General features: G+C 51.0%; 1 protein-coding gene across 17 annotated transcripts in view; it reads left to right on the top strand.

Annotated features, from left to right (window-relative positions):
- LOC120832509 (ryanodine receptor 3) overlaps positions 1 to 16,580 on the top strand; it is a 64,571-nt gene that overhangs the window by 28,119 nt on the left and 19,872 nt on the right. For all 17 annotated transcript variants that reach the window (XM_040198822.2, XM_078089432.1, XM_040198826.2 and 14 more), the window contains 33 exons: positions 376 to 479; positions 915 to 998; positions 1,087 to 1,246; positions 1,768 to 1,915; positions 1,995 to 2,197; positions 2,292 to 2,466; positions 2,756 to 2,964; positions 3,056 to 3,255; positions 3,489 to 3,555; positions 3,638 to 3,798; positions 3,881 to 4,046; positions 4,521 to 4,607; positions 4,848 to 5,074; positions 5,200 to 6,007; positions 6,327 to 6,527; positions 7,680 to 7,782; positions 8,048 to 8,179; positions 11,052 to 11,325; positions 11,437 to 11,551; positions 11,638 to 11,770; positions 12,414 to 12,517; positions 12,616 to 12,751; positions 12,924 to 13,110; positions 13,225 to 13,333; positions 13,418 to 13,538; positions 13,651 to 13,820; positions 13,948 to 14,168; positions 14,371 to 14,461; positions 15,029 to 15,169; positions 15,404 to 15,567; positions 15,646 to 15,724; positions 16,111 to 16,200; positions 16,305 to 16,451. In XM_040198822.2, coding sequence (XP_040054756.2) covers positions 376 to 479; positions 915 to 998; positions 1,087 to 1,246; positions 1,768 to 1,915; positions 1,995 to 2,197; positions 2,292 to 2,466; positions 2,756 to 2,964; positions 3,056 to 3,255; positions 3,489 to 3,555; positions 3,638 to 3,798; positions 3,881 to 4,046; positions 4,521 to 4,607; positions 4,848 to 5,074; positions 5,200 to 6,007; positions 6,327 to 6,527; positions 7,680 to 7,782; positions 8,048 to 8,179; positions 11,052 to 11,325; positions 11,437 to 11,551; positions 11,638 to 11,770; positions 12,414 to 12,517; positions 12,616 to 12,751; positions 12,924 to 13,110; positions 13,225 to 13,333; positions 13,418 to 13,538; positions 13,651 to 13,820; positions 13,948 to 14,168; positions 14,371 to 14,461; positions 15,029 to 15,169; positions 15,404 to 15,567; positions 15,646 to 15,724; positions 16,111 to 16,200; positions 16,305 to 16,451 — 5,517 coding nt within the window. The remainder of the gene's footprint in view (positions 1 to 375; positions 480 to 914; positions 999 to 1,086; positions 1,247 to 1,767; positions 1,916 to 1,994; positions 2,198 to 2,291; positions 2,467 to 2,755; positions 2,965 to 3,055; positions 3,256 to 3,488; positions 3,556 to 3,637; positions 3,799 to 3,880; positions 4,047 to 4,520; positions 4,608 to 4,847; positions 5,075 to 5,199; positions 6,008 to 6,326; positions 6,528 to 7,679; positions 7,783 to 8,047; positions 8,180 to 11,051; positions 11,326 to 11,436; positions 11,552 to 11,637; positions 11,771 to 12,413; positions 12,518 to 12,615; positions 12,752 to 12,923; positions 13,111 to 13,224; positions 13,334 to 13,417; positions 13,539 to 13,650; positions 13,821 to 13,947; positions 14,169 to 14,370; positions 14,462 to 15,028; positions 15,170 to 15,403; positions 15,568 to 15,645; positions 15,725 to 16,110; positions 16,201 to 16,304; positions 16,452 to 16,580) is intronic.

Raw genomic sequence — 16,580 nt, 5'->3', positions numbered from 1 at the left:
CCCACAACACACGCAGCTGCACAGCTGTGCGCAGCGCTGCATGTTTTCTTGGTAAACATCCGCCATGTCGCCATGTCGCCTCGCTAAAGGGATTGTTTTTCGGTGCAGTCTTGAGAGAGGCGATGACACCTTTCACTTGATGGACCCGTCTTGCTCTCTTCTATCTCCCCCCCAAGAAAACATGCCTCCTTGTTCCTCTTTCATAACATGGTCACTTAGATCACCCGTGTTGGTACAAGGCCGTGCATTTCTCATGCATACATTCAGTCAAATTTCCCACATAATTCATGTACAAATAGAGGGACTGTGGGCCAAAGCTGCAGACAACGAAGGGAAGTTGAAACGCCACCTTTGTGACTGTTCCTTTTCTCGTAGATAAGGGACGATAATAAGCGGCAACATCCGTGCCTGGTGGATTTCTCCAAGCTGCCGGAAACCGAAAAGAACTACAATCTGCAGATGTCCACAGAAACTCTGAAGTACGTTGAGCGTTACGGACTGAGCTTCTCCACGGTTCTCCTGCCTTTAAATAGACGAAGGGAGAGATTTTGATATATACGAACGGAAGACATGATGGAAAGACTAGATGGTTTTGGTTATCTGAGGAGCATCACATACAGGAGTTAAAATGACAAACATTAAATACCATAAGACAACACTAAACGAACAAGGTCCCGGCTAAATGATGTAGGAGGACGTGGACGTTTGCTGTAATTATTCTGCACATCTGGGTGACACTCTGTCTCTGTCGTCTCTGGACGATCACGATTTAACCCACAACTGCTCCATTTTCAACGCTCCCAACACCCGAATCGCTGCCGCTGGATCTGCATGCATTAAAAGATGTCCAGGTGTTGATTAAACACCATCTGAAGCGTCGTTCACTCACTCTCTGCCGTTTTTTTGCCCCTTAGGACCCTGCTGGCTTTGGGGTGTCGCGTAGGGCAGGTCAATCCGAATGCAGAGAGCTCCCTCAAAAAGATAAAACTCCCTAAAAAGTAAGTGTGCATTCATATATTAACTGATTAACTTGGTATTAATCTACTGCTGGTCGTTATTTACATCACTTCCTCATCTTTTCTTTAGCTACATGATGTCCAATGGCTATAAGCCGTTTCCTCTGGACCTGTCGGACATAAAACTGACTCCAGGTCAGGAGCTGCTGGTCGACAAACTGGCAGAGAACGCACATAACGTGTGGGCCAAGGACCGCATCAAACAGGGGTGGACCTACGGCATCCAGCAGGTACGGCGTGCTGCATGTTTTCATGTGCACTCTGCTGGCTTTGAACCTCACTTCTTCACTTTTATTTGGTAAAGAAAAGGCAGCATGGTCGTCCTCCTTCTGTGTTTCGTTTCTGCGTTTTCATCAGGTGCTCAAAAAAACAATCATTTGGTTGAGAAATAATTGGCGCTTCCTGCAGATTATTCTCTACAGTTTTTAGAACAGCGGTTGTAGTTGATAACATGAAACTAAGTGATTGACCAGCGCTTTGGGGAAAATGCTTCATGTTTCCATTCAGCCTGTCGGGGATGGGAAGGCTGCCATGCGCGCCAAACAAAGCCTATGATCTGCACAACCAGCACAAGATTTAGAACTAAGCTCCATAAATCTGCTTAGGAAGCATTAATATGATACTCGTATAATACTTGACGGCACATTTGTTCATCAAATCATAACCATTGTTTGTTTTAGCTGGCCTTCGGTAATTTTAATAACCGCGCAGAGTTGGAAATGCTCTGCATGAAATCCTCTCCTCTCGGCAGGATGTGAAGAGTAAGCGTAACCCTCGCCTGGTCCCCTACGCTCTGCTGGACGAGCGCACCAAGAAGTCCAACAGGGACAGCCTGCGGGAGGCCATCCGCACCCTGATCGGCTACGGGTACAACATCGAGCCTTCGGACCAGGAAGGCGGTGAGTTCAAGCGATGTTGTGCATGGTTAAATGCTCGTTACAAAGACCACCCCGCTGACACGCCCCCTCCCCGCCGTAGGCCAAGTGGCCGAGCGGCTCAGCATCGACAAGATCCGCTTCTTCAGGGTGGAGCGGACGTACGCGGTGAAGAGCGGGAAGTGGTACTTTGAATTCGAGGCCGTGACAGGAGGAGACATGAGGGTGGGCTGGGCGAGACCAGGCTGCAAGCCGGACCTGGAGCTCGGCACGGACGGGCTCGCTTTCGTCTTTGATGGATACAGGGTGAGCCGCCGTCTGGTGGATCAATGGTCATCGCTCCGCAACGACGCCTATTTACACACACGCATGCCATAACCCGCTCATGTACTACACACAGGGTCACTGTCTGAACATGGGCAGCCGTTTGTTTGGGCGGTGCTGGCGTGCCGGCGACGTGGTGGGCTGCATGATCAACATGGAGGACAAGTCCATGATCTTCACCCTAAACGGGGAGATCCTCATCACCACCAAGGGCTCCGAACTCTGCTTCACGGACTTTGAAACTGAAGACGGTGAGAAAGAGGCGACGTGTCGCGGTAACCAAGCCAGCTCCGCATGCTGAAGTTGGGTGGAGGGGTGGGGGGGGGGGTGGAGAAATCGTCTTTTTAATGATGCCTTCACTTGCAGTGCAAGGAGCAGGAAACTGGAATGACCACGCTGGGGATATAAGTGAGAAATAATTGGCTCCCTGGAAGAAAATCATCCTTAATGTTGCACTTGTAAATTACATTTTCGCAAAAGCGGGATGGACCCCCCCCTTCCTTCTTGGAGGTTATTTATTCTCTCCTCTCCCCTCTTCAGGGTTCATTCCGGTGTGTAGCCTCGGCCTGGCTCAGGTGGGCCGTATGAATCTGGGGAAGGACGCCAGCACCTTCAAGTACTACACCATGTGCGGCCTCCAAGAGGGATTCGAACCTTTTGCGGTCAACATGAACCGAGAGGTCACCATGTGGTTCAGCAAGCGTCTGCCTACTTTTGTAAACGTGCCAAAGGACCATAACCACATCGCGGTAAGAACAGAAGCATCGCGACGTCCAGGGTTTTTTTTAAAATCACAAAGTGGTCCCGTGGTTGAATGCAAAATGACCTTCCCGTTGGCAGGTGACGAGGATCGACGGCACGGTCGACAGCCCCCCGTGTCTCAAAGTCACCCACAAGACGTTTGGCAGCCAGAACAGCAACGCCGACATGGTGTTTTGTCGCCTCAGCATGCCCGTGGAGTTCCACTCCGTCTTCAAGGCCGGTCCCGTCGTGGACATGAACGGAGTCCACGAGGAGGACAGCCTCAAAGTCAAACACAGGTGCGGAAAAAAAATAAAAGCAGGGAGCGACTCGAAGCGTCACAGCTGCTCATTGGCTGATCCGCTTCCACTGTCATCACTCAGACCGTTCAAGTTCCCTGTCGGTTAGCTAATGATTAAAGCCATTGTGAGACAGTCGGAGACGTTTGGAGTTTCATCAGACATCAAAGCTAAAAGCTAAAACATCTGTCAAGCGGGTTGAACATTACAATTACTTGTTTATAATCCAATAGGTATCCATTGCGATCCGTGAGGCAGAGTGATGAAAGTAAAAGAGTGGACTACGGCAGCATCACCACGGTGTGTGATAACTGTTTTTTTTTTAGTACCACTTGATTGTGACACCTACAGCGTTGGTTAACTCCCGCGTGTGTCATCACAGTACTACCACTCGGTGAGGGTCTTCGCCGGTCAGGACCCCGCCGGCGTGTGGGTGGGATGGGTTACCCCCGACTACCACTACTACAGCAGCAATTTTAACCTCAGTAAAACCCGGTCGGTCACTGTAACCCTGGGCGACGAGCGGGGACGAGTGCACGAGAGGTGAGACCTTTTCCTAAAGGGGGGTGGAGGAGGCACCGTATGTCATCATACATGAGGTGACTGATCACTGCACGCTAAACAGTGTCCGGAGGAGCAACTGCTACATCGTGTGGGGCGCTGACGTGACCAACGCGGCTCACGCTTCCAGCCGCAGCAACGTGGACCTGGAGATCGGCTGTCTCATCGACGTGGCCACCGGCCTGTTGACGTTCACGGCGCACGGCAAGGAGATAGCCACGTCCTACCAGGTACGCAGTGCACGTGGTGTTCAGCTGTTGGGTTTCATATTGTGTTCTCTGTACTAGGTGTAGTCTACGGGGAAGTAATATTCTGAATCGCTTTTAAGGTTATTTCTTCAAGCTCCTTTTCGAGATTTTTGGTTTTTCACTCATTCATTTGAACCCTCTGCCTTGTGTTCATGAATGATTTCATCCACTTTTCCATCTCCTGTATCTTCGCACCATGCCTTTCAACATCTGCCCATCTGAGAACGGCTTCTTAAAGGAGGGTATAATCTCCTCATGTTCTCCATCACTGAGGCTTCAAACAGCGCTGAGTCACCGGCCCTCTTGAATGACGGTGCATCCACATACTAAGTCGTGAGGAGTTTCACGATGAATCATTAGCTGCTTCCCCGCGAGTCGTGCTGTCCTGCTGCTTCTTAAACTTTACTCTGTGTACGATTATTATGCACCTGCTGTTCTCTCTTTTCCTCTCTCCAGGTGGAACCCAACACCAAGCTTTTCCCGGCTGTGTTTGTGCGACCCACCAGTCCGAACCTCTTCCAGTTTGAGCTGCCTAAAATAAAGGTTTGCTGCCTTCTTGATGTCTGCCACATCATTACATTGTACAAAGGGGAAAAAATCCCTCAAACACTATTTTTTAAATGATTCTACCTTTTAAACTGAGTTCAGAGATGCAGCACCCTCCTGCCGGGATCAGCCGGCTAATGTTTTAGCATGCGTGTAGCTACACCACCACTAACCCTGACCCTGACCCCTGACCCTTCACCAGCACGATGGATGCTTGCGTTTGTTCTCCCCCTCCAGAATGCCATGCCTCTGTCATCCGCCATCTTCAAGAGTGAGCACAAGAACCCGGTGCCCCAGTGTCCCCCCCGTCTAGACGTCCAGACCATCAGCGCCGTGCTGTGGAGCCGCATGCCCAACACCTTCCTCAAGGTGGAGACAGCCAGGGTGAATGAGCGACACGGCTGGGTGGTCCAGTGTGCGGAGCCCCTGCAGATGTTGGCCGTCCACATCCCCGAGGAGAACAGGTGCAGTGCTTGTCTTGCTGCGCTAAAGTGTTAAGGGCGTCGAATCCAGATGAGGGGGCACAACTGCCTCTCAACGATCCTTATTTACAAGTGAGCGTTTTGATGATCCCCTCGTCTTTTCCAAGGTGCGTCGACATCATGGAGCTGTCCGAGCAGGAAGACATGAAGACGTTCCACTACCACACCCTGAAGCTGTACTGTGCCCTCTGCGCTCTGGGCAACACCCGTGTGGCCCACGCCCTCTGCAGCCACCTCGACCAATCGCAGCTCTTGTACACCATCGACAATCAGTACCTGTCGGGCATGTTGCGCGAGGGCTTCTACAACGTCCTGATCAGCACCCACCTGGAGACGGCCAAAGAGGCTCGGCTCACGATGAAGGACGAGTTCATCATCCCCGTCACGGCCGAGACGCGCTCCATCCGCCTCTTCTCCGACGCTTCCAAGAAGCACCTGCCGCCGGGGGTGGGGCTCAGCACCTCGCTCAAGCCCCGCCTCAACTTCGCCCCGCCCTGTTTCATCAACACCAAACGGGAGCAGCATCTCTACAGCCCCCAAATCCCGCTGGACGCCCTGAAGGAGAAGTCGATTTTGATGTTGACCGAGGCCGTCCAGGGCGGCGGGCACCACATCCGAGACCCCGTGGGGGGAGGGGTGGAGTACCAGTTTGTGCCGATCCTGAAGCTCATCAGCACCTTGTTGACTATGGGCGTGCTCTGCAGCGAGGACGTTCACAAGGTCCTGCTGCTCGTCGACCCGAATGTTTTCAGAGAGACACGTGGGGAGGGGGCCGCGGGGGCCACGCACAAAGAAGGACTCACAGGGGCGGAGGAGAAGGCAGTGGAAGCCGGGGAAGAGGAGGCCGCCAAAGACGGCAAACAGCCGATGAAAGGGCTGCTGGAGAAGAGGCTGCCTGAGCCCGTCAAACGCCAGGTGACCACGAACGCACGTGAAGCAGTTCTGCACAGGTTTTTCAGGTCGTAAATTTAAACCACTGCAGGTAAATCTCCAAAAGATTTCAAATCGACTAATATCTTTCTCTCCAAGAGGCTTCATCCACAGCTCCATCAATGCACAACTGTAATAGGCCCATTTAGAAATCACTCAAATACGAAATGACTCACAATGATCTCTTAAAGAGGCTTTAAAAAGTGGGCCGATGTGAATCCGCCGTGTATTCCGTTGCTTGGCGGCGGCCGCGTCGAGGTGCCAGACAGTGACGCGGCGTTGTTGGTGGTCTCCTTTCCCCCAGATGTGCGAGCTGCTTCACTACTTCTGCGACTGCGAGCTGAAGCACCGCATCGAGGCCATCGCGTCTTTCTCCGACACCTTCGTCTCCAAGCTGCAGTACAACCAGAAGTTCCGCTACAACGAGCTGATGCTGGCGCTCAACATGTCCGCCGCGGTCACCGCCAAGAAGACCAAAGAGTTCAGATCGCCGCCTCAAGAACAGGTGAGAGGCCGTGAAATACGATGTTCAAACGGCACGTCGCTCAGGAGGAGGTTTCAGGTCGCCACATCAGTTGTCAAAGACCGGGGGACATTTACATCTCTACATGTTAGTAACACAAATAGCTGACATGCAATGCACAAGGTTGTGTTTATTTAGCCCTTCTGAGAAAACGTAGCGCTCTGGGTGATGGTGGGCAGATTAAGAGCGATTTGTCACCCTGGCAGGTGTAAAATAGCACATCCAAGAGTGAGGAGGATGTCAATCAAACACAGCCTGCACACCGCTGACAGGAATTCTAATCATCATCCCCGTGTCATAAATGTCGCTATTAGCTTATCTACAACATTCACTCCCTCGTGTGTAACAAGTACAATTTTAAACCGTAAAAAATGTGCGGCTTGAGTTCGACTGCCACTGCAGATTCCAACAACTCACCAAATCTCTCATTCATTTGCAACTCCGTACATGTGATTCTAACAGCTCTCGCGTGTCTCCCACGTGATCTTATTGATGCACATCTGACTTAAAAGTGCAAATCACCCACAGAGGGCAAATGGAAGTCGCATAGCTTATATTGGAGGAATCTTGCATTCAGGCGTTATGTGAATTCATAATAACTGACCGGGAGGAAAGTCTGCAGGCTCGCGGCTTCACATGATGCATGAAACGGGAAAATTCCGATGGAGCTGTTACATAACTTTAACTGTAATTTTCTGCATGCATCGCTAATTTCTCTCCCCACACCGAGATGTCCTCACTTTCAGAGTGAATGGGAGCTGCTCCAAATGTTTCGTTTCCTTGTGTATGTTAAGCACTCTCTTTGTGTGCTGTGAACGGCGCCTCAAGGTGAATTCATCCTACTTACTACTATGGCATCCTACTGCGTGTGAGCACACACACACACACACACACACACACACACACACACACACACACACACACAGTGGCTGTTCAGGGTCACAGCTGGAGATGGAGTTCAGCGTTTCACAGCTACTATAATGACTTGTCAGGATGTCCTGCGGTCTGTGAGAGACGGAGAATTAGCCACTCAAGGTTTTTCTCTCCTTTTCTGTGATTTTCGCAATGGAATCACATGATCCCGTCGCCATGGAACTAAATTACCAGAGTTTGTTTTATGTTTCCATGTTTCAGATCAACATGCTGCTGACTTTCAGTGTGGGCGAGGACTGTCCATGTCCTGCAGACATCCAGGAGGAACTCTATGATTTTCACAACCAGCTGCAGCTCCACTGCGGTGAGACGCGGATCTTACACACTCTTTATATTTATAAAATACACACCTCAAATACAGATTTAACCTGATAAAAGCCTCTTATATTGATTGGATTGAATATTTAACTAAATACAAATATTTTACTAGATTATGTACACAAAGGGCTGGGCCTTTTCGATCCATGCATCATACGCATGTCTGATACCCCACGGGAAGTGTAGCATATTGCTGTGTTGGGCTTTGCTCCCCGCGCACTGTGTGTAGCACGGCTGTTTTTATTGTGCAGGGATCCCAATGGAGGAAGACGAGTACGAGCAGGATACGTCCATCAAAGGGCGCCTGCTGATGTTGGTGAACAAGATCAAAGGCCAGTCCCACAAAGCGGAGGAGCCTGCAGAGAAGGAGCAAGCCGCGCCATGTGAGGAAATCAATGTGCTTATGGCTCCGTAACGTTAGCGCCCGCTGGCGAGTACCCGTGGCTCTGTGAGCGTTGGCCGCGGGATGTGGAGTTGCGCTTTTTTCGTGCACACATTCAGTTCAAAAAGATGTCTCGATACTGCTTTTTCAGTTTGTTGTTAATTTCCCGTCATTTCCACTGCATGCTGCTCGTTTACTTTCCCTCCTTCTGCCACCGACTCTCTGTGTGTTCTTTGCTTGGAGGCTGGCGAGAGCTGAAAGCCGGAGGCCCCCCCCGTATGGCAGCTTTAGCACCCTCAGTTTCACTTGTCACGTGGTCGTCATGTGCACTGCGTCTCCGGGTGGCAGTCGTTTTCCTGTTCAATTTCTTTTCAATTTCATTATGGTAATCGGGTGGAGGAGAGGCGGAGCTCCTTCCCGTCAGCCGCTCCGAAAAGAAACGTTGGAGGTAAAACCGATATCCTGAGCACAGAGGACACACGCGGTAACAGAACATATTTCAATCACAGCACTTAATAACCAGGGCGCCACCAGCAGTATAAACGCAAAACAAGTAGTATCTCATTTTCTATCTCGAGTATCGCTCTTTGAATGGGGCCACCGATCATGTAGCTGTTTGCAATTTATTACTAAAAATGGCATTTGCACTTTGTTAGTTTTAATCATGGCATGCTTGCATCATGCACCGGTACATTTCCATTTGTGCCAGCAATTTATTTTTCACTATGGTATACTAAATGAATAACTGAAGGGAAACAGGGTGTTTTTATTACTGAGCACCTATCCATCACCACGCCATCCCTGTAGATTCACACGAGGCCGAGAGGACAAATGACGCATTTGGGATGAAATACGTGGCGCCAATTGGGATTTTCTGGGGCCCTGACGTGAAGCACATCAGCCCCAACACACAGATCTCCAAGGAGCAAAGGCCGGATTAAAGTAGAGGAGCGCGTATTCCTCTCTGGGCGCGTTGGATGGCGGCGGCGGCCACTGAAGGCCGCTGTGTGCCGGATGATTGATTAGCGGGCCGGTGTGTGGCGGCGGCTGCAGGTCAGGAGCAAGGGAAGGCCGTGGAATCATTTACTATCCGAGCATACCGCATGCTGATAGTGAGTGTTAACGCTCGATGGGAGTTTTCCAAAAAATATCAAGAGGAAAACACGGCTGCCATGACGGCACGTGCTTGTTTTTTTTATCACACCCCATTTTTTGCCACGAGTTCTCAGCCCCTGCTGTCGGGCCGCGCTTGACTTCGTACGTTGATTGACGCTCGAGCCCGCTGATAAAATATCAAGATGTTGGAGAACGGAATATTTTCTAACAAGAGGGACTTGCCGGAGGCTGGACCGGAGTTAAGACGACATGATGTATTCTGTACTGTTACACCAGCTGTAACTCGTCTCCGTGCACAGTGAGCGCCCCGGAGACACCAAAGGCGACCTCGTCCGCGCCGTTATTTCATGGGAAGTGAAGTAGGAGGGCCGCCGCGGTTGTTTCGTCCACTGATGAATGGTTTATCCACCAGAAGCCTTGAAGAAATGTGTGCGCCAGCGTCTCTCACACAAACCTCTGGCTTCCAGTTTTGCCCCCCCCCCCCCGATGTTTAGTGAGATAGTGTGACAGGACGCGCGCCGGGTGTCGGGAAGACGCGTCGCTTCTCGTTTTTTCGGAGCGAGCCGTTGCCTCTGGCCCCCTTTGTGTGACACCCACGCAACAATCTGCGGCACGATGGACATTCTGCTGGCTCGCCGACCGTCGCTCAAAACTCCCGACGGAGACGGGTCTTAAAAACAAAATCACAATCATTTTAGGGAATCGATTGTGTATAAATTGCCCGTCTTTCGTGGTTCTGAGTTTAAATTTCCTGTCTTGTCCTTTTGTGTAGAGAACATCCTCAATGGAGCCTTAATACTGTACAGATACATTAATAATTCTGCTTCCCCTCCCTTATTCATGAGTTAACAGTGCTTCCTCTCCACTGAAAATGTGCCTTTTCGTGAATGAGCCTGCAGGCTGTCTTTCCTTTCTGGGTAGAACGGAAGAAAATAACTCGCTGACATTGTTGGAACACAGCCGGTTACCCGTCCTTCAGAGGCTGGTGCTCGTAGAAGCGACAGATATGTGCACAAGGTTATATTAGCTCAACCCAAGCAACACAAAGGACTTAAAAGGGGCTGCCTGTCTCTCTTTCTTCTGTGCTCAAGGTCTTATTTGCATCACAGAGCCAGTCGAGTGGACGGCCTTTTAACGCCATTCTGATAAAGCTCTATATGCATCATGTGTGTGTGTGGTAATCTGAGATGTGTGACCTCGATTAATTGAAGGAATGTTAGAGTAGGATTTCTCCTTAAGGCCAATGGCAGAGGATTAGAACACAAAGCTGGAGGAACATTGGTGTCAAAATGTTTTCAAGGTAAATCTCACAGTGGGAAATCAGTAAAAGCTTGTTTTGTTTTAACCAACACAGCATCATCTTTATTAGAATGTTATTAACATAAGATTATGTTGATAGTATATGCAAGGCTGCACTCGTCTGTGTTTTCATGTCATTGAAATCCCCTCCTTCACCCCGTCTGACTGCATGTCAATGGGATCATTTGCATTAAGAAACCTTCAATTCCCCTCAGCTCTACTGAGCATTTTAGCATTTTTCCGCTCGTGGTTTTTTTTCACTGCTCGACCCAACAAGAGAAATTTGATGAATGACCAGAAAAAGACTGAAATGAATTAATTCTTGCGCCGCTCCGCATCTGCTGAATCTTTAAATGTATTTCAAGTGTCACTGCCACTTACATGATGCGCTTTCATTCCCAGGAGGAGCACGGCAAGAGAAGTCACTGTCCAGCTCACCACTTCAACTTGTCTTCCAGCTAACCTGAAGGAGCTGATTTCCCAGACGATGGTCAGCTGGGCCCAGGAGTGCCACGTCCTGGACTCCGAGCTGGTCCGCAAAATGTTCAGCCTGCTCAGGAGGCAGTACGACAGCATCGGGGAGCTTCTCCGTGCCATGAGGAAGACCTACACCATCAGTGCCGCCTCGGTCCAGGACACCATCAACCTCCTGGCGGCGCTCGGTCAGATCAGATCTCTGCTGTCGGTTCGCATGGGCAAAGAGGAGGAGAAGCTCATGATCGACGGACTCGGGTAGGTCGTGTGTTGCCTCGGAGCAGCTTTAATCGTGTCAAAAATTACATTTGAATAATCTGTTTTTAGTGATTGTTGTGTATCTATTATGTGTTTCCTGTCCCCCCCAAGTGACATCATGAACAACAAAGTCTTCTACCAGCACCCCAACCTGATGAGAATACTGGGCATGCACGAGACCGTCATGGAGGTCATGGTCAATGTGCTCGGAGGACACAAGTCCCAGGTTAAGGCCTTTTGATTTGGAATGCCTGTTCTCGTTTCAAAGTCCAACCAGAGAAGATGTGTAAACCCGCGTGCCCCACTCCACAGGAGATCGCCTTCCCCAAGATGGTGGCCAGCTGCTGTCGCTTCCTGTGCTACTTCTGCCGCATCAGCCGTCAGAACCAGAAGGCCATGTTCGACCACCTCAGCTACCTGCTGGAGAACAGCAGCGTGGGCTTAGGTGGGTGCACCCGCCATGCCGCTGTCTGACTGCCAACGCAGTACGCTTAAATGGCGCTGCGCTGAAATGCTATTTTACTGGATGGCGTGACGTGATCAGGCGTCGATGCTCAGGCTGTAGGACGCAGGACATTCTTGAAGGAGGTCGGTGGCACAGGCCAGACCTCTAAGAAAGGATGAAAGCCTCGAGCACTCTCATCAGTATGGGTGAGACATTGTCACCAACCTTCTGCCGTGTTAGCACTCGCGCCTGTGAGCTCACACATATTAGCCTCGCACCTCAGAAAGAACCTGTGTGTGTGTGTGTGTGTGTGTGTGTGACTGTGAGTCGGAATCTATCCGCGAAGAGAGCGCGGCTCATCTCCCATTCTGTTGGAAGATGCCGGTGCCTTCGTCTCAGAGAGCTCCCCGGCGGGGTGAGCGAGTGTCTCCCCCCTGGGTGCACACATGCATGCATGCATGCATGCATGCATGTGTGCACCCATGCAGGTCGGGCAGGTCGGGCATGCTCAAGTCGCAACACAAGTTACGTTACAGCGAGACAACATTTCAGGAAAACATCACCGCTGTTTGCTGACATGCACACGATTTGACCGCTGATCTAAAGAGCTGATTCTACCAATTCTACAAATATGATGTTGCAGCTTCACCAGCCATGAGGGGCTCCACTCCTCTCGACGTGGCCGCGTCCTCGGTGATGGACAACAACGGCCTGGCCCTGGCACTGGAAGAGCCTGATCTGGACAAGGTGAGACTCCACCTCCCCCACCGGGGGAGGGGAGTTTTAATCCACCCGCGACGGAGCGCTTGTCACTGAGTGAGGGATGTTGTGTGGTTCGCCCGTAGGTGGTCACCTACTTGGCAGGCTGTGGTCTCCAGAGTTGTCCGATTCTCCTGGCTAAAGGTTACCCCGACATCGGCTGGAACCCCATTGAGGGGGAGCGTTACCTTTCCTTCCTGCGGTTTGCTGTCTTTGTCAACGGTAAGTCTGCATGGCCTCTCTCTCTCTCTGGTTATTGTATCTCGAGAAACCCCAACTAAGCTAAGCTAAGCTAAGCTAAGAGAGAGCTTCGTTCCCCTGCTGTTTTGTTCTGATATTGTATTTTTTCTGCCGTATTTCCATGCGAACTCCCATGATTCTGTTCCCGTACCAGGCGAGAGCGTGGAGGAGAACTCCAGTGTTGTGGTCAAGCTGCTCATCCGTCGCCCGGAGTGTTTCGGACCCGCCCTGAGGGGGGAGGGCGGGAACGGCCTGCTGTCCGCCATGAAGGAAGCCATCAAGATCTCCGAGACGCCGGCCCTGGATCTGGCGGGCTCTGTGCACGGAGTCAGCTCCGACGCGTAAGGATGGACTCAGCCCGCTGCGCTCGCTAGCGTTCCCGCGACACAGACGTCCTGCCTTTGCGTCGGCTCTTCCTCAACTTTTCCCTTTTTGCGTTTTCCCCCAACTGTCAGGTCTGCTGATGCGGACGAGGAGGAGGAGGTGGTGCACATGGGCAACGCCATAATGTCCTTCTACTCCGCCCTCATCGACCTGTTGGGACGGTGCGCTCCAGAGATGCACGTATGTTTGATGGAACTCGTGAATTTACTTGTTGCTTCCCTCCGCTGTTTTTTTTTTTCTTCACTCACCTCTCCCCTTCGTCAGCTCATCAACAAGGGGAAGGGGGAAGCTCTGCGTATCCGTGCCATCCTGCGCTCTCTGGTGCCGACTGAAGACCTGGTGGGAATCATCAGCATACCGCTCAAAATGCCCATCACCAACAAAGGTGCTTCTTCGGCATGTTGGCTCTAATAGAACAGGACAGCAGACTGCACATTTATTTGCTCGCGTGGAGGCAAAAGCTTGTTTTCCTCTCCCCTCGTCTCAATCTCTCTCAGATGGGTCGGTGACGGAGCCGGACATGTCCGCCTGCTTCTGCCCGGACCACAAGGCCCCCATGGTGCTGTTTCTAGACCGGGTGTACGGCATCGAGGACCAGAGCTTTCTTCTCCACCTCCTCGAAGTGGGCTTCCTGCCCGACCTGCGGGCCGCTACTTCTTTGGATACGGTGGGTGAAGCTGACGTTCTCAGGGGGAGAACGTAGTTCATACCTTTTCTAAAATCGCATCGCTTACTTCCTCGGGCCAGATGGCGTCATCTTTTGCTGCGTGACCTGTGACTTGTTCGCTCCGCAGGAGGGTCTGTGCACCACGGAGACGGCCCTGGCCATGAACCGCTTCATCGGCTCCGCCATGCTGCCGCTCCTGACCCGCTGCGCGCCCCTCTTCGCCGGCACCGAGCACTACGCCGCCCTCGTCGACTCCACCCTGCACACCATCTACCGCCTCTCCAAAGGCCGTTCGCTCACCAAGGCCCAGAGAGACGCCATCGAGGAGTGCCTGCTGGCCGTCTGCAAGTGAGGAGCGCCGGAAAGAGCTTTTCTGTTTTTCCGCACGCCGGCAATTCAGCCAGACAGAATCACAATCCACTGCCTCCGTCGACGCTGTGGGCCTTGTTTCTTTAACGTCCCTCTACATCCGTGTGGTTGTGAGTGTGTGAATCTGGTTGATAAGCGGCTCATGGCAGCAGCATTCTTACCTCTCACTTTATCCCCGCAGGCACCTTCGTCCCTCCATGTTGCAGCAGCTCCTTCGCCGCCTCGTCTTCGACGTCCCCTTGCTGACCGAGTACTGCAAGATGCCTCTCAGAGTGGGATATTATTTCCTTACCTTTCGCACTCTTGTCTGAATCCCTTTCGCCATCTCATATTTTGCCTCATCTCCTTTTGCTTTTTGGTCTGCTTGCACGACTCTTAGTAGTTTTCCTCTTTTCTTTTATTGGCTTTTCTACACGATGTGACCTTTGTCTGCTGCTTAGCGACCTTCAGACACACACACACACGCACGCACACTTAAAGGTCAACACACCCACGGAATGAATCATCCGCTGTGCAAGAAGTGGGCAGCTGAAGGATGGAAAACAAGGGGCTGAAGTATTGGACTGCGTGATTAAAGGCCTGTTTACTCTGCTGCTTCACTCAATCAGGCCGGAACACACAAGGGAAATACTGAGATACTGATGCTGAAGATGTGACGGGTTGTGACTCGTGAAAAGGTTTCACACACTCCCTGTGCACGTTACAATTTCATTTCTGCTGATTCGTGTGGGGGGTGGTTTCCTTTGGGTTGTGGGCACATGTTCAGGCTGTTTACTCGTCTCACGTCTCAAACCCAGTTCCTAAATTCTGTTCATCTCTGCTCTACGCGTGTCCTCCAGCTGCTGACCAACCACTACGAGCAGAACTGGAAGTACTACTGCCTCCCCTCGGGCTGGGGCAGCTACGGCACAGCGTCTGAGGACGAACTGCTGCTCACCAAGAAAATCTTCTGGGGAGTATTTGACTCTCTGTCCCAAAGGGTGAGACGTCGGTGCAGCCTAACAAGGCTGCTTCTTGTTGCAAATGATGTGAGACGTTGTAATTACAGGATTATTAACGTGTACATATGCGAGAGACTCATTGGCACAAAAATCGGTACCCACATCATCGGTCGCAATGCCTGTTTCTTCTTGTGTTTGTGAAATAACAACTTGATTTACATAAACTGGAGTCCAAACCGAAGAGCTATGACTTTTCTTTCTCTCCCCGTGTAGAAATATGACGCGGAGCTCTTTAAGATGGCCATGCCTTGCCTCAGTGCCATCGCTGGAGCTCTGCCACCGGACTACGTGGACGCCTCGGCCGCTACCACAGCGGAGAAGCCCGTCTCCGTAGATGCTCAGGGCAACTTTGACCCCAGACCCAACAGCACGGCAAAGTAAGGCACGTTGGAGCCTGACGTAAATAAGACGTGTGCTGACGCGCCTGACTTATGATCTCCACTGTTCTTTGCCAGCTTTGCTCTCCCAGAGAAGCTTGAGCACTTTGCCAACAAATATGGAGAGCATGCCCATGATAAGTGGTCTGCAGAGAAGGTAAGGAAGAGACTTTCATCTTGTAAAATGAGTGTTGTATCGCTCAGTTTTGGTCTTAAGTGAGAAAACCAAAGGGTGCTCATACGGATTCATATTCAGCAGAAAAGCAGCTTCATCCGTGAGCGAACTCAATATCTTGATTGTTCTATCCTTCGCTTTAAGGATGCCTCCTTTTTTAGTATTGAAACGGCTCTTATGAGAACACGTGCACGTGTAACTCTCTTTTGCGGCAACTGCTTGGTTGCATTGTTGCATCCGTCAACAAAAAAATGAACAAGAACCCGAGGACAGCGAGAACTGAGTCAACCAGCGCTCTTTGATGTGTCACGCACGCTTAATCTCCTACCGAGCCTTTAGAATAATCAGAGTCATATCGTGTGCCTCAGGTGCTGCTGGGATGGAAATATGGAGACAGCGTGGACGAAAAGGCCAAGATTCACCCTCAGCTCAGAGTCTACAAAGCCCTGACGGAGAAGGTACGGAAGCATGTGAGATTTGTGAAGAACAGAAGCATTAAAGAGAGAACCTGAAGGCGTCTGTGCTCCGTCCGCCTTCCTCATTTATATTGTTCGTGCTTCAGGAGAAAGAGATTTACCGATGGCCAATAAGAGAGTCCCTGAAGAGCATGCTGGCGATGGGCTGGAGCATCGACCGGACCAAAGACGGGGAAAGCATGTCTCTGCAGAGGGAGAATGAGAAGACGCGAAAGATCTCTCAGGCCTCACAGGTACGGGGCAAAGAATGATGGAATCAATATCGTCATTGCATAATAAATGATTGAAAGCAGAATAATCATTTTATTTTTTAACAAAATCAAAAATCTTTTGTTTTCAACGATGTCTCGTTGTAAATCTTT

The sequence above is a fragment of the Gasterosteus aculeatus genome, chromosome 15, assembly GCF_964276395.1.
Source record: "Gasterosteus aculeatus chromosome 15, fGasAcu3.hap1.1, whole genome shotgun sequence".
NCBI classification, from domain to species: Eukaryota; Metazoa; Chordata; class Actinopteri; order Perciformes; family Gasterosteidae; genus Gasterosteus; species Gasterosteus aculeatus.
The sequence above is the reverse complement of the archived record's forward strand: the minus strand, read 5'-3'. Positions and strand labels throughout refer to the sequence as shown.